General features: G+C 41.6%; 1 protein-coding gene across 3 annotated transcripts in view; it reads left to right on the forward strand.

The window, feature by feature from the left end:
• Window positions 1-20,907, forward strand: part of AK4 (adenylate kinase 4) — a 73,790-nt gene that overhangs the window by 24,941 nt on the left and 27,942 nt on the right. For all 3 annotated transcript variants that reach the window (XM_019731731.2, XM_019731718.2, XM_019731739.2), the window contains one exon: window positions 14,873-14,992. In XM_019731731.2, the coding sequence (XP_019587290.1) occupies window positions 14,873-14,992 (120 nt within the window). The remainder of the gene's footprint in view (window positions 1-14,872; window positions 14,993-20,907) is intronic.

Raw genomic sequence — 20,907 nt, forward strand, 5'->3', positions numbered from 1 at the left:
AGGAAGTGGAGGCAGGCTTTGGAGGCCCGCCCTGGGAAGCCACCCACTGTGGGACATGTGTTAAGACTGCAGCCTCTGGGATCACACTGCCTGGGAAGCCAGCCAGCCAGCCAGCAAGTTGCTCAAGCACTTGGTATCTCCATTTCTCCCATTACAAACCAAGAATAATAATGGTAGTGCCTCTTAGTGTTGTGGTAAGAATTAAATGAGATAATGCATGTAAGGCATCAGAGTAAGGCTGGGCTTATGCTAATATAATGTTTAATTTTTAAAAATGTGACCCATAATAATGTTGAAATAAATTTCTAGGCCCACGATAGAACCACTCTGCCTGCGGGTGCCATGTCAGCGTACTGCAAACTAGGGTTTCCAGGCGGGAATTCCTCCCGTTCCCAGGAATCTTTTTTGCTTTCCCGTTCCCGAATCCTGAGATATAAACTGTGTTCTGTTCTCGATGATGAATCGTTTCCACAAAGTGATGGCCGATACTGCCAACCACCTGGGTTCAAGGAGCCGATTTCCCTGATTTCCCGACCAACTTTCTTCGGGATTTGGGAACTGGAAAGCGAAAAAAATTCCTGAGAACGGGCGGGAATTCTCTCCTGGAAACCTTAACTGAAACATAGGTAACTGTCATGTCCCGTATATGCTCCCTTGACCAGAAACGCAGTACATCCAGGCAGCCAATTCCTCAATGACACACCAGCCCGGGGCCTTCTCACCCTAAACAAGGTTGAGTGTGTGGCCCCAGCCAATGAGATGTTTTCTCTGGTTTTGTTCTTAATTTTATAAAAGCTTCTTGCCATCTACTGTGTTTTTGCAGTTCTCCTGAAGGAGACTGCTCACTTCGTGAAGTGTTAAATAAACTTTGTATCGCCTACGTGGTCTTTAATCATTTTGTTAACGGTAGGAATTTAACCTTACAATTAAGTGTATACATACCAGTACATAAAACTGACCACATATTTTACAACATTCTCGCTTTTTTCTGTATAAAACATTTTTCAGTTTCACATAAACAAAGTATGTAGTGATCTTGACGGTAGTTCGACAACCAGTGGTCCAGCACTTAAAGCACAATTATGTATAGGACGTAATTCTTGCTAATGGTAATGAACAACTATGTTACTGGTTTATGTTATTTGCTATACTTTTTACTGTTATTTTAGAGTGTGCTCTTTCTTACTGTACAGCAGTAGCAGTATGCTCACGCCTGCAGCAGCCTCCTCCATTTGGTGCTGACCACATTTCTTGATTGCATCCTTTTCTCTTGTGCTTGATCTAATTTTGTACAGTAATGTGCTTACAGACTGGTAGCCTACAAGCAATAGGCTATACCATACAGCCTAAGTGTGTAGTTGGCTACACCATCTAGGTTTGTGTACGTGCACTCTATGACGTTCACACAACGATGAAATGGCCAAACAACACATTTCATAGCACAGATCCCCATTGTGAAGCAACACGCGACTGTAACATGCCTGTAATTCACTTGAATATTATATTAGTAGCAGGTGTGCAACTTAATGATTTGATATATGTATACATTGCAAAATGATCACAATAAGTCTAGTTAATATCCATCACCATACACAGTTACAGAATTTTTTGTGTGTGATGAGAACTTTTAAAATTACTCCATTAGCAACTTTCAAATATGCAATACATTATTATTAACTATAGTCGCCATGCTTTATATTACATCCCTGTGACTTATTTATTTTATATCTGAAAGTTTGTACCTTTCTAGTACCTTTATGCATTTTGCCCCCCTGCCTCTAGTAATCACCAATCTTTTCTCTGTATTTATGAGCTTAGTGGGTTTTTTTTTTTTAGATTCCACATGTAAGTGAGATCATATGATGGTATTTTTCTTTGTCTGACTTATTTCACTTAACATGATGCCCTCAAGGTTCAACACTGTTGTCACAAATGGCAAGATTTCATTCTTTTTTATGGTTGAAGACCATTCCATTTTGTATGTCCCATCTTTTCTTTACCCATTCATCCATGGACACATAGGTTGTTTCCATATCTTGGCTATTGTAAATAATGCTGCTATGAACGTGGGGGTGCATATTATCTTTTTGAGTTAGTGTTTTCATTTTCTTTGGACAAATACCCAGAAGTGGACTTGCTGGATCATATATGGTAGTTCCATTTTTCCTTTTTTTTAAGATTTTATTGGGGCAGGGGAATAGGACTCTTTGGGGAACAGTGTGTACTTCCAGGCTTTTTTCCAAGTCAAGTTGTTGTCCTTTCAGTCTTAGTTGTGGAGGGCGCAGCTCAGCTCCAGGTCCAGTTGCCGTTGCTAGTTGCAGGGGGCGCTGCCCACCATCCCTTGTGGGACTTGAGGAATCAAACTGGCACCCTTGTGTTTGAGAGCCCGCGCTCCAACCAACTGAGCCATCCGGGAGGCAGATCAGCTCAAGGTGCCGTGTTCAATCTTAGTTGCAGGGGGCGCTACCCACCATCCCTTGCGGGACTCGAGGAACCGAACTGGCAACCTTGTGGTTGAGAGCCCACTGGCCCATGTGGGAATCGAACCGGCAGCCTTCAGCGTTAGGAGCATGGAGCTCCAACCACCTGAGCTGAGCCACCAGGCTGGCCCCCGATTTTCACTTTTTTGAGGAAAGTTTATGCCGTTTTCCATAAAGGCTGTCTTCTGGTATTATTGTTGTTCTTGCTGGGTGTTAAAGAATGATTGTGTTGCATGTCTGCCTACCCAGTGGACCTCAGGACCCCAGTGGCAGCCCTGTCAGAAAACAGTGTTAGCATCAGCTGTGTCTCTCCTTCTCTTTCCCTTTGTTTGCAGGACTGTCTGCTACCAGCTCTCGGCGGCTGCTGAGCACGGCACATCTTTGGTGTCCTTGCTGTAGTTCTCCACCAGAGCACGGCCAGAGAGCTGGGAGGGCGGGAGGGAGAAGAATCTCTCTGCGCACCAGTAGCAATCCATCCTGTGTGAGCAGATGGCACTGGAGGAAACAGCAGCTTCCCTCGTGCTGATCGACAGCCAAGATTCTGCACAGAGAGGCAGCTGAAAAGGTGCCTGGCACAGCTAGAGCCATATCCCGGGCCTTCTGCAATGGGAAGGAATTCCTTCTTATGTTGCTTGACAAGTGAAATTCCTCCTTTGCCTCTGAATGGCGCTAGTCATTGGGTTGTGATTAGGTTACAGGGGAGGCAGAGAAAATCTAGAGAGCTTAAGAGATTTGAAGAGTAATCCTACTCCTCGGGGCTGAACGTGCGTGGTGTAGTCGATACCAGAGCAGACTTACAGAACGCGAGCTTGAGGAGATGGTTAAACACTCTGGGTCTGACACTCATCTATGATTCTGGCAAAACTTTCAGATTACTTGCCATTCCCCACTTGTCCCCTTGCCCAACTTCTGTTGCCTCCATCTCAATCTGCGTTTTCTCCTCTGCTGCTTACATAAGGCAGCACATGGTACTATGCCAGACGCTCCTGGTGTGTTTCTAAGTGCATGTACTCCTATTCTGGGCCAAGAAAATACTCCTGACATAGGACATCCAAGAGTTTTTGGCTTATGAAACCCCAGCATCTTTTTATTTTGTGATTTATTTCAAGTCTTAAAATGAGGTTACTGCACTATCTTATTCTTGGAATCAGTATGGAGGGTCAAATAGGAATTGATCTGCTGGTGGGATAAAGAATCTGCTTGGTAGCCTTTGTGCTTCGATATTGGATCACTTTCTTTTATCAGTGATGCTAGCCCCTCCCCTACCCAAAGCCTTGGCTTTTATCCGTGAATATTTTTATCTTGGCTATTGTAGAAACAGACCCACTGCCAACACATTTCTGGACCCAGAGTTACGAAATTGGACTAAGTGAATGTAAACATCCAGTCTGGCTAGAGAGAAAAGAGCAAAGAGGCCTAACAAAAGCATTGACCCTTCGTCCCATGAAGTCTTCCAGGGAAAGTATGATAGGACACTAACAGGCAGTTGGGCTGGAGTTTTGGTTTGGACTCCACTCCTCACATCTCGAGTAGGTATAATGATCCGTGACTTGGCTGCCCATGAAAGGAGGGAGACTCCTTCATCTCTGAGGTCCCTCACCTCACTGCAGAAGTGGAATCTCGGTGGTGGAAACACTGGTGGATTGAGGCATACTAGGAAAGCCAGTCCTCTCACCATCACACATGGCCACAAAGTCAGATACAGGGAATTGAAATCCTACCTCTGAGATGACAAGAGGTAGAATGGCCCAACTCTCTCATGCAGATGAGGAAACTTGAGGCCGCACTGAAGTACATTGATGTGTTCAGTCCTGGGGACAATCACTTGGAAGCAGAACAAAGAGCCCAGACTCCAGATTCTCAGCCTGGTGGGGATTGCTTGTACCGTATAGACTCTGTCTCATTATGAAACCATTCCAGTGTTTTTAAAAGGGTATTTTCCTTTGATAAAAATGCAGGTATTAAGAATAAATCAACTGTATGATCTCATTTAGATGTGGCATCTAAAACAAAAACAAGAAACCAAATGTCATAGATACAGAGAACAGATTGGTGGTTGCCAGACGTTGGGGGTGGGGATGGGAATGGGGGTGGGGCGGGCAAAATGGATGAAGGGGTTTAAAAGGTACAAATTTCCAGTTATAAAATAAATAAGTCATGGGGCTATCATGTACAGCAATGTGACTATAGTTAATAATACTGTGTTGCAAATTTGAAAGTTCCTAAGAGTAGACCTTAAAAGTTCTATCACTAGAAAAAAGAATTTGTAACTGTGTATGGAGACAGATGTGAACTAGACTTACTGTGGTGAACATTTCACACTGTACATAAATACCAAATCATGTTGTATGCCTGAAACTAATTTAATGTTATCTGTCAATTATATCTCAATAAGAAAAGAAATCGCACTACAGATTCTTTCATTTTTAATATCACAATTAGTGGTAAAGAGATGCACATTTGTACTTTACATAAATTTGGGTTCCAGTCTAAGTTAAAAGAAAAAAAAATTTTCCTATTAATTTTCTTTTGACCAAGGGAATGATCAATTATATAGGTCACAGATTCAAATACTTTTAGTTACAATTTCCTTTGGTTCAAACACCAATAATAATTGTCCCTATGATGAGCTAAACATTGTACCCTAAGATGAATGGCAAAAGAAAAAGGTTTGTAAGATGGGTGTACTCTGTGTGAAGTCACTGTTCCTGCGGAGAGACATGTCAGTGACTTGATTCCACAGGGATTCAAAGGAACAAATCGGATTAATGTCTTACTTGATAGTTTCAAAGTTTTGTATTATTTTGTATTAAATAAGTTATAAAGCTATCTTTCTTACCTTCTTCAGAAATAGATTATAATCTCTAATGTCTTGTGATTTATCAGGAAACCTTTAGGGTAAAGATTATCTGTGTCACACAGACACCCAGAAGGGACAGTCCCAAGAGAGGAGGCAGAATTTTGGTGGTTTAGTCTAGTATAACCTCTCACTTGGGGTGACTTCTACGTACCTACATGTTAGTTTGAAAATAAGTTGTTTCCTTCCTGCCAAACTTTCTGCTGCTTCTGTTAGAGAATATTTTGGAATCTTAGTCTCAGAAATCTTTTAAGAGTTGACTCATCCATATTTTGCGGGTGTGTAAGAATGTCATAGCTTGAGGAGCAGCCAGCATCCACTTGTAGGAACAGATCACGTCTTGTTCAGAGGCTTGAGATCTGCATGCAACCTGTGGTAATGATCTTTCTGCACCAGCTTGAATGGACTGAAGCGATAATTGTGAGAACCATTGACAAAAAGTACAAAATGTCCATTTGTGTAGACTAATCAGATAGCAGAATGTTGCTTAATTCGATTAACTTGCTTTACTCAGCTATTCCAGGCTTGCCAAAGAATTAGACAGTATAATAACATTTAAAGGAAGCATTGCTGCTCATAATCCTTACAGTGTGATCGAGACTGTCTTTCTGAGTTTTAATTGCCTTACAGTCATAACTGTGGTTATCAGGACTGTTCAACAATACAACAGATACAAGATATGACAGAAGTGTAGTGAGAAGAAGGTTCATCTAATAATTTGAAGGATTTTGGGGACACGAAGATGGAGAGTCTAAAGATAAGATAGCATCTTTAATAGAGTGTATCTCATGCTTCTTGAGTAGATAGTATGTCAAGTAGCGTGGCTCTTACTGATCTGGCTTCAAGGGGATTATAATTTGGTGTGGAGGATATGCAAACAACCTCCATTCGACAGTGAAGAGTGAGATGTAGGTAGAGGTGCCATCACATATGGTGGTAGAGACTGACCTGCACGAGCTGGGGGAGGGGGACAGGGCACTTGGCTGAGTGTATATGGGGCTGCACTCCACCCTTGGTTCTGTCCACCAACCTGTGTTCCCTGGCATACAGCTGACTCCGCCTGGAGGAATAGGCATCTTCCAAAGGGGACATCTTTTTTCTAACCTACACAGAGGTACTGTATGAATTAGCTTCAGCCCAGGTGCTGGTGTATACAGAAGAGAGGATTTTTACTCTGAAGGTAGCAGAAAATGCATGGCTGTGAGGTGGCTGTTATACATCGAACTTGAAGGGTGGTTCTTCCAGCCCACGTTTGCAAAGGCCAGCTCCAGGTCTGGAAGCTTTCCTTGGATCTGAGGTCACTTTGAGGTGTCCACCTCTGTGTCTGTGCCCTGGGCATGTCTGTGTAAGAGCACTGTCCCTCTCCTGACCCGCTTTTCCTCCATGGGTCCGTACACTGCATGAGGGAAGGGACCACAGCCTCACTCAACTTGTGCCTGGCATAGCGAAGGGGTCAGAGGCGGGCAGTAAAGGACTAGTGGGAGGTAAGGTTCGAGTAGTTCTGGGCCAGATCAGAGTGACCCTAAATGCCATCCTAAGGAGTTTCCATGTCACCCTGGAGGACAGGATGTGCACTGTTGGTGTTGGAGGAGGAAGTGACTATGCCAACACATGTGTGGGGAAAGTGCCTCTGGGCGCGGTGTGCAGAATGGGTCAGAGGAGGGAGAGGGCCTTAGGCAGAGGAGTGGCCAACGAGTTAGACGAGTTAGGAGGTACGGGTTGCAGCATTCTTAGAGTTTGGGAGGAAGCAGCTGCTCAGAAACACTTGCTGTAGTTTTTCTGTTTAGTTAGTTGAAGATAACAGCGCCTAATGGAAGCCAAGTGGATACACAGACCAGGACCAGGTATTTCCCCACAGGGCATACTATCACCAGGTAGGCAGAGCTTGCTAGAGTTCACAAAGAAACTCAATGCTTACCATGTTCTTGTCCCTTTACATGGGCTTTGCCATTCCAGAAGAAAGTTAAAAGGTTCTGCACCCAATTTCTAGCGCTGGCGTGTGGGGGGAGGAGTTTGCACACCACCACCAAGCAGTTCTCCAGTACCAGCGGGTGTCTCACAATTGAGCTCAATTCAGACACTGTGTATCTGGAGATGGGGTCAGATCCCACAGGGTAAGGGCTCGGTCCTACAAGATGGCCCTCCGTGTCAGATGCCAGCTGTCAGCCCACGTTGTCACCGGTGCTTCTGACCTACTGACTATAGGTCAGAGGTTTCCACAACTCCCTCCTTGGCTTTAATTAATTGGCTAGAGCAGCTCACAGAATTCAGGAAACCCATCTGCTCACTAGGTTGCCAGTTTATTACAATGGATATTAAAGGATTTGAATCAACAGCCAGATGAAGAGATGCAGAGAGTGAGGTCCCAAGCAAAGGAGCTCGTGTCCTTGTGGAGTTTGGGGTCCAGCACGTTGAAGTGTTCTGGTTCCCCAGCCTGCAAGCTCTCGGAACCCTCTCCTTTTGGGTTTTTATGGGGGCTTCATTGCATAGGCATGGCTGATTAAATCATTGGCCATTTGTGACTGAGTCACCTTCCAGCCCCTCCTTCAGGAAATTGGGGCAGGAGTGAAAGTGCACCCCTCTATTTATATAGTTCGTTCCCTTGGCAACCGGTGCCCACCCTTACGTGCTTCCCAAAAGTCACCTCATTACTATCAACCCAGTTGTGGAAAGGAGCTTATTGCGAAGAACAAGACACCCATTCTACCTTTAGGGCTCTGGAACATTTTCAGGAACTGAGGACAAAAGACCAAGTATCATAACAAAAGATCCTCTCATTGCTCTTCTCACTTAGGAAATTCCCAGGGTTTTGGAAGCTGTGAGCTCCACTTTGGACCAAGTATGTATTTCTTATAAGTCACCATATTGCACATGTGTGCTAACATTCGAAGTGCTCCTGTTCAAGGAAATGCCCACAACATTGTGAGACAGTATCATCTACTATAGTGAGTGGTTACGAAAATGAACTCTGGTACTGTGGTGCCAGTCTGCTCGAGTTTGAGTCCCAGCTCCACCACTTACTAGCTGAGTTACTTTGGGCAAGTTACTTAACTTCTCTGTGTTTCAGTTGACTTACTTATGAAATGGGGAAAATAATAGCACTGACCTCATAGGTGTTTATGAGGATTAAGTGGGTTCCTCTTTATCAACTGCTTAGAACCACATCTGGCGTAGAGCAGCAAGTACTATATCCATGTCCTTGAATGAAATTTGCAGAGTCGTTATTCTAAGTCCTTTACATGTGTTAATCACATACAACTTGCAAAACAACCCTAGGTTGTATCATTCCCATTTTAGAGATGAAGAAACTGAGGCCAAACCACACAATGTGACTAAAGTCCTAAAAGCCTCTAAGTGGTGGTGTCAGGATTTGAACTCAGGAAGTATAGCTCTAAAGTATATGCTCTTGACCATTACACTAGATTCAGATTTTTCTTCATAATTACCAAGCGCAAGTGTCATGGAGTGGTTTCAAACCATGTCTGTTTGGTGTGAAGGAAAAGAAAGACTGGCTTTGAGCAAGACTGATTGAAGGGTGGATACTGGACATCTGAAATGAGTCATTTGAATAAAGTGCCTTAAATTTAGGAGTTTCTTCCATAACTTCTCCCTCTAAAGGTCTTTGGTACCTATTTCTGAACCAATATTTTTTTAAAGCTTATTTTCTTAACTAGAAGGGATTAATCAAAGTGATATCGAGTATAAACAGTTTATAGAATGAAGTTTTTCTTTCTTTCTTTATTTTTATTTTTTATTATTTATTTATTTATTTTTAAAGATTTTATTGGGGAAGGGGAACAGGACTTTATTGGGGAACAGTGTGCACTTTCAGGACTTTTCTCCAAGTCAAATTGTTGTTCTTTCAATCTTAGTTGTGGAGGGTTCTGTTCAGCTTCAAGTTGTTGTTCTGTCTTAGTTGTGGAGGGCGCAGCTCAGCTCCAGGTCCAGTTGCCGTTGCTAGTTGCAGGGGGCACAGCCCACCATCCCTTGCGGGAGTCGAACCAGCAACCTTGTGGTTGAGAGGATGCACTCCAACCAACTGAGCCATCCAGGAGCTCAGCGGCAGCTCAGCTCAAGGTGCCGTGTTCAATCTTAGTTGCAGGGGGCGCTGCCCACCATCCCTTGCGGGACTCGAGGAATTGAACTGGCAACCTTGTGGTTGGGAGCCCACTGGCCCATGTGGGAATTGAACCGGCAGCCTTCGGAGTTAGGAGCATGGAGCTCTAACCGCCTGAGCCACCGGGCCGGCCTTATTTATTTTTTTCAAGTAACTACTTCAGTGCCAAAATATTCTTACGTGTGGAGGATCAAGAAGTTGTAGTTTGAAGAATCACAAAGCTGTGGTTCATTTTGACCATGCCTTGTACGAAGGTGTGTGTGCCTGTGTGTGCATGTGCATTTGGGGGTGGGGGGACATTTTCAGTGACCTTCTGGAAAAGGGAAGATACTGGGAGTGGCAATGGTTTCTCCTAATTCTAGGCAGCCTTAGGATGGAGTCAAGCTCGTTTACAGGGGTCTTTCGCTCTGAGCATTTTCTTGCACGCACAATGAAAACGACATTGAGTAGTTACCTGTTTCTGGTGATTTAGCTGGGCATCTTGGGGAATTTGCTGTTTTGTGGACAGTTGTCCAACTCTTGTCTTCTGGATCCAGTTTGCTCTCAAAGGGCTTTATAGGTAATGAGAACAAAAGACAAGGTATATGTGTGTCTCTAGCCTTTCTTTGGAATTCTTCTTGAGAAATTATAGCAGGTATGTGTTTTATCCCAACATGCTAGCAGTAGCGTTTCATGAGGCTGCTTTATCTTCCAAGCAAACTGACAAGGGCAGATGAAGGTTCTTGTTTTCTGGAATGGGCCTCTATCTTCTGACCAATGTTTTATTTCTGTTGCTGTTGTAGTGAGGTCTTCATTCAGATGCAGATACATTGTTAATTAATGACAATCTATTTTGCTGTGGCTGTTGACTTTTCCAGGTTTTCATAGTGGGAACTGAGAGATGTGGCAGGAGTTTGGTTTTGTATCAGATTGAGGACATGCTGTCTGTCCTGCTCCAGAGAAAAGCCAAGCTGCCAGAAATAGTGGGAAAAGTATATTGCGCATAGATCTTTCTCTTAACTATCAGTTGAATTAAGATGGTTGTGGATGTTTCCCACAGAGTTATCTTAAACTTGGAGATGTGCGGTCTACATTGGATTAGCTCAAGGGCAGAAGGTTTTCTAACGTTGCTTCTGCTTTAGTGCAGGCCTTCACCTTATGTTTTGAATACTCTCAAAGCCTCCTTTGCTTCCACCATGCCATTTTAAATTTTTGAACAAGGAGGCTCCATATTTTCATTTTGCATGGGCCCTGCAAATTAAGTAGCTGGTCTTGGCTGTGAGAATGGCATTTCTGAAACTACCTTTTTTTTTCTTTTTTTTTTTTTAAATCTGTAAAAGTTCATGCTCCTCCTCCTACTTATCTAGCTCTATCTCTCATGGTGTGCTTTTCTTCAGCTGTCACTACTTGCATGCAGTTCCTCCGGTTATGCCAAGCAGCCCCGTGCCTCTGAGACATTGGCCCGTGGTGTTTCCTGCTCTTCATTTCCCCTTCCATGACCTGGTTCATCTCTATTCATGGTTTGAAACGCTGAAAAAGTGAGACTCAGCTGTGAAACCTAACATGGCCAACTCAGCTATTGCTGATCATTCTTCGTCTTCTACTTCCCTTGAAAACTGGCATCTGGCATGTAGGGCCAAGTTTGATCTTGCGATCATGGTTCTATAACAGCTGTGGAGGATGATCAAATGGATTTTTATCAGAGAAAAATTTTTTTCTGTCATCTTCAGTGTGTTTTATTTATTCATTCATGCATGCACCAAATTTTTATGGAGCATCTAATATATGCCGGCTATAGTCTCAGCACTGAGGATATGGCACTGAACAAAATACTTCACTTTTTCTCAATGAATTAATAATCTAGTTAGGAGAGGCAGAAAGTAAATTAACAAATGCATCAATATATAACATGTAAGGTCTAGAGAAGGATAAGAGACTAGTGGGTGATGGGTGTGTGTGTGTGTGTGTGCTGTTTAGATTGGGGAAGGCCTATTTGCGGTGCTACTTAATCAGACACCTGAGTGAAATGAGGGCTTGACCCATGTGGAATTCTGGGAGAAAGAGTATTCCTGGCAGAGGGGACAACAAGTGAAAAGTCCCTGAAGTGGGCATATGCTTGCGATCTTCAGGAAACTACAAGGAGGCTAGTGGAATAGAGTGGGAAATGAAGAGAGAAGTGGGAGATGGGGTTAGAGAACAGGGCCTGTCCACATCTTGTAGACCAAGGTGAGGACTTGGGTTTATACTGAGTGAGATGGGAAGCCATTGGAGGTTTACAGTTAGCTGACATTTTAAAAGGCTCATTCTACCTGTTGTATTTATGCAAAGGAGCCACCTCAAGTGCCATGGAGAGATGAAGTAAGCTAAGAATTGAGAATCGACTTTTTAGGTATTGTGATTCTTTTGGTTGACTGATGTGCAGAAGATCCCAAAAGCAATCTTTTGATTTTGTAGCAGGTCAAGGATTGATGTGGGTCAAGGACCACTTTGGTCTTAGCTGTGGGATCCTTTATCAGTCTGTTGATTCTTGGGCCCATCACTGACTCTTTACTATGTAAAGATTTGTAAATTAGGCTTGGAACTTAACTCACTGCTTCCGCACTTTGACTCTGGTTTGTGATGAGCCGTGCACTGATGTTAACTACCCAGGGGGTCCAAGACCAACATTGTGCTTTTCTCACCTCACAGTGACATTGCTTCTTGGGCAACCATCCTCACAATTTGCTCTTGTTTGTTCACAGCAGTCACTGTTGCACTATTACGGTTTAATCCGTTGTCTTGGGACACTCTGGAAGTAGAATTTCAAGAACTTAATGTTCAATTAGATATAAAGAATGGGAGAAGTAAAAAAAAAATCAACACAACTGGTGTTAAAGAGCAATGCCATTGATTGAGACAGGAACGCTAGGACAAGAACAGAGTGGGAGGGGAAGTGTGATTTTGGACATAAGTGTGAGGTGTCAGTGGGAGGCACATATGGAGCTGTTTAGCAGATATTCACAGGGCTGAGGGGCATCATTTTGGATATTGTTCTTCATTAAATTACTGAATCCATATATACCCCTGTCCATAAATCCCCCCCATCTGCAGGGACCCGAAACATTCAGGTAGCCCAGTCCCTAGCCCAGTTGTCAGGATCCCTCTGCAGTCCTTTCCTAGGCAGTCTTTGAGTTGCCATTCAAACATTTCCTGAGGCAACTTTTTCTACCCATCTGTAATTCTCACTACTAGACCTAATTCTATGCCCTGGGGACTGAATAAAAGAATACCTTTTTCATGTGTCACGTATTAGGTTATGAATGAATTATGTCCTCTGAGTCTTCTCCTTTCCACATTTCCTCCTCTTTTATGGGTGGGACTAAGAACGGGTCTCTGCGGCTGGTCAGCCTGAGCATGGCCGAGCAGGACAGCACCAATGCTTGTCCGTTACTCCAAGCATACTACCTTATCTGCCAGCGATTTTTCAGGTACAAAACTTACATACCACCCAGGTATTACCCAAGAGACCCGAAAGCATATGTTCATATAAAAACTTGTACATGAATGTTCATTGCACCATTGTTTATAATAGCCCCAAATGCCTGTTAAGTGATGTATGTATATACAAAATATGGTATATCAATACGGTGGAATAATGATATTCAGCCATGAAAATGAGTGAAGTATTGATATACAGTACAACGTGAATGAACCTTGAAATCATTCTGCTAAGTAAAAGAAACCAGACACAAAAGACCACATAGTGTATGATTCCGTTTATACGAGACTTGCAGAACAGGCAAGTCTATAAAGACAGAAAGTAGGTTGTAGTTGCCAGGGGCTAGAGGGAGTAGGAAATGGGGGGTGACTGCTCATGGGCACAGGGTCTCTTTCTGGGGTGATAAAAATGTTTTGAAATTAGGTACTGGTAATGTTTGCACAACGTTGAGAATGAATTAAACACCACTGAATGTTATGCCATGTGTTGTATCTCAGTAAAACTGTCATTAGGAAAAAAATGGGTGTTGACTCCTCTCTGAAGGTGAGGATTAAATGAAATAACACTAAGTGCCTAAAGCACAGTGCTTGGGACATAGTATGTACTCAGTTAGTGATTGTTATTATTTCTCTGAAGGAAAGTAATACTGCTTGAATATCAGGAAGCTGCAACTTTCCGGCACTGCTGTATTTGTAGACTATTACCGGTCACATAGTATGCCGTCAGTGAATCCTTGTTGAATGAGCGTGTTTTGTTCACAGTCACGTTCAGCCACATTCAGGCATGTGCTCGTCTCTGGTGTTCTGCGGCTGCAGCATCTTACTGACTCTGTGTCTCTGGGCCTAAGGCGGAGCTCCTCGTCCAGCAGTCGTGGTGGAGTCATTGGCCTGTTGAGAATGTGGTTCTTACAGGTTCATGATCAGTTCCCTGGAGAACAGAGGATTCAAAAAAATTCAGTTCCTAGGTATTTAACCGCTTTAATCTGATAATTTGTTCTGTTGAATCCAACTCACAACTTCCACAGATACGAATTTGTTATTTTAAATTAAGATAGAAGCATTTTTTCCCCCTCTGAAAATAACTTCTTAAAAATTCTCATCCTTTTATGAGCTTAGCATTCCACTGATGACACCGAGTTGCTTTTACAAATATGTGGTGCTTATATTGAGGCGCATGGAAACATAGAAAACCTGTTGTCTGTATTACCCAGCATTCTTTCAAGAAGACCAGTGGAAATTTTTTACTTTGGGCTCTAAGTAATGATTGTGCTTCTCAGCTTCCTTTAGTTTTCTGTATATCATGAACCATATACTGTGTTTCTGCAAAAGTAAGACCTAGCCGGACCATCAGCTCTAATGTGTCTTTTGGAGCAAAAATTAATATAAGACCTGGTGTTATATTATAATATTATAAAGACCCGGTATTATTTTATATTATATTATACCCACTCTTATATTAATATGAGACCAGGCCTTACATTAATTTTTGCTCCAAAAGATGCATTAGAGCTGATGGTCTGGCTAGGTCTTATTTTGGGGGAAACACGGTAGTTGACCGCATTTCCTTGTTATCATAAACTGTTGGAAGGCTCAGTATCCCATTTAGCTCACCTCTGGGACTTCGTTCCCTGCCTTTTTGTACCACCCTCCCACCAGACTCACACTTTGTTTCCTACTGTTATTTTCTCTTTGCCTAATTTATATTTTATTTTTATTTCTGTCTCTGTATATTTTCAAGGGCTGCTTTTTAAAAATTCTTTGGGAGACAAATGGGAGACAGTGCCACCATTAGTGAAGCCAATATTTAAAGCATGACTGTGAAAACATCTACCTATAACTTTACCTCCCATTACCAACAGGGAGGAAGGGGGGAGAAGGCTAAACTGTTAGGAAAGAGTTTGTAAGCTTTTTTATTTTTTTGAAGCTTTTTTGAGTATCTCTTTTTCCTGTCTCTTTTAATAGAAGTTGGCGATATGGCAAAGCAGTACATAGAGAAAGGTCTTTTGGTTCCGGATCATGTGATCACACGCCTAATGATGTCGGAGCTGGAGAACAGGCGTGACCAGCACTGGCTGCTCGATGGTGAGTTGCACCTGTGGGTAAGCTGGGTTTCTCTGAATAGTTGGTCCTCTGTTGAATTCCGTGATTGTTCCAGTTTTGAAGATGCCTTTTGTTTCCATGACTAAATAAATCCTCATTAAGTGTAACTCATCTGAAATCAGAAGTTCTTTCATTCATAACAGGCCACACACATTAAAGCCATGAGTTATCATTTTTCACCTGTCGGATTAACAAAAGAGGGGAAAATCTGAAAATCTTTTATTGAGTATGGTTGAGAGTATAAAATGGGCAACCTTTGGAGGGCAGTTCAGCAATCTTTATACTTTTTGATTCAGCAATTCTGTGCTAGATTTCTTGCCTAAAGATGAATCTTCAAGGATGTTTATTTTCATCATTTTTTGTAAATATTATAACAAGACATTGGTAATAACCTAAGTATCTGTCGTAGGGATACGTTAAATTTTGGTACGTTTATTACCCAAATAATCTACCTATGTGTTGACATGGATCGATCTCTAAGATAAATTGCCAAGTGAAAAAAGCTAGCTGCAATAGAGTGTGTATTTTTATTTATGAAAAAATGAAGGGATGGTATAATATTACTATATATACTTACAAACATTCACATAAGCTATCTTTGGAAGGATATAAAAATTGATAACAGTGATTGGCTCTGGATAAGGATTAAGGTTGGGAGAGAGACTTACCTTTCACTGTATATACCCTTTGATACTGCTTGATGTTTAATATGTATTTAAACAACACATGGGCCTGATTTAAAAACTCAGTGGTTCCTAAACTTTTTAGGCATGATGGATTGCTTGATGACAACTTGCTATTTCACCCAAGAAAATGCACGCAGAAGCTCACGCACAGAATATTGCAGTTTTTTACTCCAGCAAGCTGAAATGCAGAATCTTCTACTTTAAGTTTGCCCAGTATAAATCTTTTGATTTATTAAAGGAAAACGATGGACTGGGTGGATTGTCTTACTAAATAGCGAGATTCCTTGGTGCATAGAAAATAGAACCTTGATAGGCATACTGTGCTCTCTGAACACAAAATGTGGATAGTGAGATTTAGCTGTAATAAACTTCTTTCCAGTACAGAGCAATTTTTCTTCAGTTCACACAATGCACTCATTTCTATCTTAACTTGGTGAAACTGAAGCCTGGGGAGAGTTGTAACAGTTCAAATCTTGAGGTTTGCCAGCCACAGAGAAACCAGAGGCATTGTCCTACATTTAAAGTATCAGAGTGCCTATGTGTTTCCTGAAGTTTAGAGCCCCGAATCTCCAAATGACTAATATGGTAAAGTATCCTACATCAGTGTTTCTCGGTGTGTAGCCTGCAATGTTTGTAACTTCTAGACAAGAAGACAGTTTATGGCCAAATATGTTTAGAAAATGGCATTTTCAATATTAAAACTTGCTAGCATTTATTGAGCACTTACTGTATACCTAGCATTATTCTGAACACTTGATATTATCTCATTCAATCCCTACAATAACTGTATGAGGTAGATATTATTATCCACATTTACTAGATGAGAAAACTGAGACCAAGTAGGATTCCGTTACCTGCCCAAAGTTAAAGTGCCAAAATTAACCAGTTTCCTTTACTTCAGGACTTTATCGAACCTTTAATATGATAATATGATTTAATTCTTAACAGAAGGAGATATCATGAGGTATTTTCTGAATTTATTTGGCTATAGAATCTTCTACCTCATTCCCAACACCCCCTGAGAACCTCCAGGGTTTGTTCTGTGGAACATTTTTTGTGAACTACTATTCAATATATTCCTCACTTTGTAGGTGTTCTAAAAAGTTGATTATAAAGTAGATCATATGTTTCTGTAATACCTTCCTTAAAAAAAGTCTGAAACTATGTCCTCATGGGTATGAAGAAAACCAATGAACTGAATATTTTTGTTAAGAGAAAGGCTATAATGGCTTGTGGAAGGAATGTGTTTATTCATTAGGCAATAATGAAAAAAGCTCCTACTGTGTGTCAGACACTATTCAGTGCTGTTGATAAAATGGTAAGACATTGTCCCTACTTTTTAAGGGGCTTATATCACATTAGGGTGGTCAGGTGTGTAAAACATTAATTACTGACAGTGCAGTAGAAGCATATATAGCATATATATTTAGTGCCCTGAGGACTCACAGGAGAAAATTATGTTCTATTGGTGGGAGGAGGGATTGGAACAACTTTATGGAAAAAGAGACGAATGAGAGATACTGTACAGATTGATGGATGGGGGTTGGGAAGGCAGATTTTTTCAGCCGAGGGGCAGTGTGAACTGGGTGAGAGGAATGACTTGGCCTAGTATTTTCCTGCGCCTACAAGGTGGAGGCAGCAAGGGAAATCCTTGGGTGGATGGATCGTGTTTGATTTCATACAGAGATGGAACTGGAAACTGTTGCCTGTGTGGGCCATTGGAGAGTTGTTAAGTAGTGATGTAACGTGATTAGATTTGTGTCTCAGCAAAACTGTTTGCTTAGCAGCAGAGGAGAGAGTAGGTGCTGGGGCAAGGAGGTGGTGGTGACTAGAAGATTGGTACAATAGTTGCACCAAGGGATGTCGAAAACCTGAATTTAAGCAATAGCAATGGAATGGAAAGGGGGCACCATTGAGGAGAGAATGGGTTGAGGCAGAAGAATTGACAGGAGTTGTGACTGATTTAGGTACTACAACTACAGCCCTGGGTTTTCTTTTATTGCCTTCTGAGCTTTTTGAGTTTTTGTTTTTTGGTTTTTTAGCTATCATCACCTTCCCTTCACTTCTCCAGCCAGGTTTATTTCTCCAGACTCTACACATTTCACTCACGAAAGCTAGCTCTCCAGTACTTCTTATGTAGGTGATTGCCATGAGTGATATACTTCGGCTTTGCACCACCTAACAGTAATTTCTTGAGTTTAAATTCTTTAATTGTAAGGCTTGTCACCTCATAAAGTGAACTTTTTTAGCAAACTTAAAAATCTGTTTTAAAAAGGGATCACCTATGTCACACTTTTTTGGGAAGGTGGTTAGTGTAATAACAACTAACCCCGTTAGTGCCAGACTGCCCCCTTTTTAAACAGAATGTTTAACATAATGTTTTTATTGAGATGTAATTCATATACCGTAAAATTCACCCACTTAAAGTGTACAAGTCAACGCTTTTTCATGTGTTCACAAGGTTCTGCAAACATTACCACTATCTCACTTTAGAACACTTTCACCACCCCAAAAAGAAACCTGTACCCATTAGCACAGACTGCCCATTTTGCATCCCAGCTCGGCCACTTACTGGCAGTGTGTGTGACCTTGGGCGAGATACCTCAGGCCTCTGTACGTCTTATTCCTCATGGAAAACAGGGATTAGGAAAGAGTTTGTAAGGATGAAGTGAATATATGCAAAGTGCTTAGAAGAATGCATGCCATATAGTAAGTGCTATATAAGTCTGAGATTTTGTTAATGTTATTTGTTGTACTTGATATGCTGGTCTTTTTTTTTTTTGGTGACTGCCTAAAGTATTAAGTTCAAAAGTAGTTTTAAAAATATTTAGCTAGGAGAAGTTGAAAAGTCGGTTTCAGTGATGGAATGTTTTGTCTCTCTTTCCAATGCTTTGCTTTTCCCATAACTTTTCTTCTCGGGGTGAAGTTCTTTTATATCGTAGGCCTGTTTTTAGTCAAGCACGCCAGTCTCCTAACCGAGGTAGTCTGTCTCTTTCTCCTTGAACAACCATCTGGTCACTTTTGCAGTTGTGATTTTTCTTGAACGTTCTGGACTAAATCCATCTGGCGAAGTGAGGAGTGTCAGGAATGCTGAGTTCTGTGTTCAGCCTTAAACTTCTTAGGGTGGAAGGCGCGTGCTCTGCGGAGCATGTGCCCGTTGAGTGTGCTAAAGGTGATTGAGTGGACAGGACAAGAAGAATTCTTGATGACAGATGACTCATCATCTTGGTCCATATGGCTGTGGAGAGGCATCCTGCAAATGGTGGGTGGAAATGAGTTGAGTGGATGCAAGCCAAGGGTACACCAAGGGGGGTGGTGAATGCTGTGTGGTTCAGTCAGCTCCGTCCTTGCTAAGAAAAGTTCAGCACCACTTTACCTTCACAGTGTACTTTCCAGTTGGGTGAGAAACACTCTTTTATGTGTTAATATGTGTATATACGTGTGGGTTTTCCCCCCTTTTTTTCTCTTTAATTGCCTTGGAAATTTAATGTATGGAACAGTGTTTTAAAAATAGTTTTCTTTAATTTTAAGATAGATATTCCACCAGAGGAATGGAATGCACAAGCCTTCTAATTTTGTTATAAAACCATGTTTTTTAGCTTCATAGAAAAGGTATTTACTGCTTACTAGGTGATCTTAAGGTGAAATAGCAGTCAAGGAATAATAACCAGCTTTTTAAAACAAATACAAATTCTTCACTTTTTAAAAGAGGGCTGGCAATGTGTTGGGGCCAGTGGGGGGAGTGTGTAATAGATTTTTTTTTTTTTTTTCATTTCTGAACTTGGCTGCCAGCCTATGCATTTTAGAGAGTAACCTATATATTCTTAAACTGAATCCTAGTTTATCTCTAAGTAGCAAGATGTAACAGAGTTGTCTGCCAGATGATTTTAGGTGTAGGTATCAAAATATTTTAAATTTGTTGTCAAAAGTTTGGTTTCACAGAAAGCAGCCTTAAGATTTGGAATTGTAAGTACAATATAATTTAAGCCTTTTCATTGGAGATAAAGATACTTGTAGAATGAGAGTCGTCATTTGGTCTATGGTCGTATGTTTCATTTATTTCGTTCTGAGCAGTGCTGCACACTGACGAACTGGTGCTTTCTGTAGGTAATTCTGGTATATTTTTTTATAGCAGAAATGGGAGCTGCTTGAATGTGTGCAATGTTTTGTGTATGTTTGTTTTCCCTGAGAGTTAAATGATCTCAGACCAGGGTATTCCAGCGTACATGCTCGCCCAGAGCCCTTGGTTTCCTAATAAAAGGTAGATGCTGGGAAACCAAGCTACAGATGCTGGAACTAGAATATTTTGTCCTACTTTTGCAGATATGGTTTATCACATTGTACTGGTACATAACTGCTCTAACCTTGTCCCTTCCATATTTTTCTCTGAATCAGACACTCTGAAGAGTGTTAGATCCTACTGGGCAACATATGTCTACAGCAAAAAGCCAATAATCACATATCTTCTGAATCACATTTTTAAAGAAATGCCAAGGGCAATTTTGTTTTTCTGTTGCCCTTGTGAACACAGGGTATGTTTCAAGAATAAAATGTATAATAGGTTTGTTTGAAGGTCACCGAAGACATTCTCTTTGGGAAAAAAAAGAAAAGAATCAAGCTTTCTCTCTCTCTCACTCTGTGTGTGCATATATGTGTAAGAAGGTAATAGACTATCTTCCTCATTTACCTTCAGATACATAGTCAGTCCTGAAAAATATTATCAGATAAGCTTTGTATCTTAGATCATTGTTAAGGCGAAGATGCGTACTCTCATACCTTGAATGGAAGATCTGAAGCAATGGGAATGGTTCCTCAGGAATGGAGACTAGTCGGAATGGATGGGACGCTCCTAAGGTACTGTGGCAGTTACTATGCCTGCCAAACATAGACTGAAGAATCAAATTCTTGGTGCCTCATCAGGCTTACCCTTCCTGACATACTCATGACGTGCCCCTCATTGTAACTGTTTGTTCAACAGACATTTGTTGTACATACCGAAATGGGTTGAAATACCTGTTAGATCCTGGGTATTTCTTTTCGTTTTATTTTTTACAGTGAAAAATTTGTATATTTAGAACTAGCCAGCTGGACTCAGTTTAGGTGATCCCAATTTTGTTGGCAACATCCAAAGCATCTTAGTCAGGAGCCAGTGGAACATATGCCTGCATGTCTCCATCAGGCCTGATCAGGGTGTTGACCTTGGCCACGCCA

The sequence above is a fragment of the Rhinolophus sinicus genome, linkage group LG06 (assembly GCF_036562045.2).
Source record: "Rhinolophus sinicus isolate RSC01 linkage group LG06, ASM3656204v1, whole genome shotgun sequence".
In the NCBI taxonomy this organism is placed as follows: domain Eukaryota; kingdom Metazoa; phylum Chordata; class Mammalia; order Chiroptera; family Rhinolophidae; genus Rhinolophus; species Rhinolophus sinicus.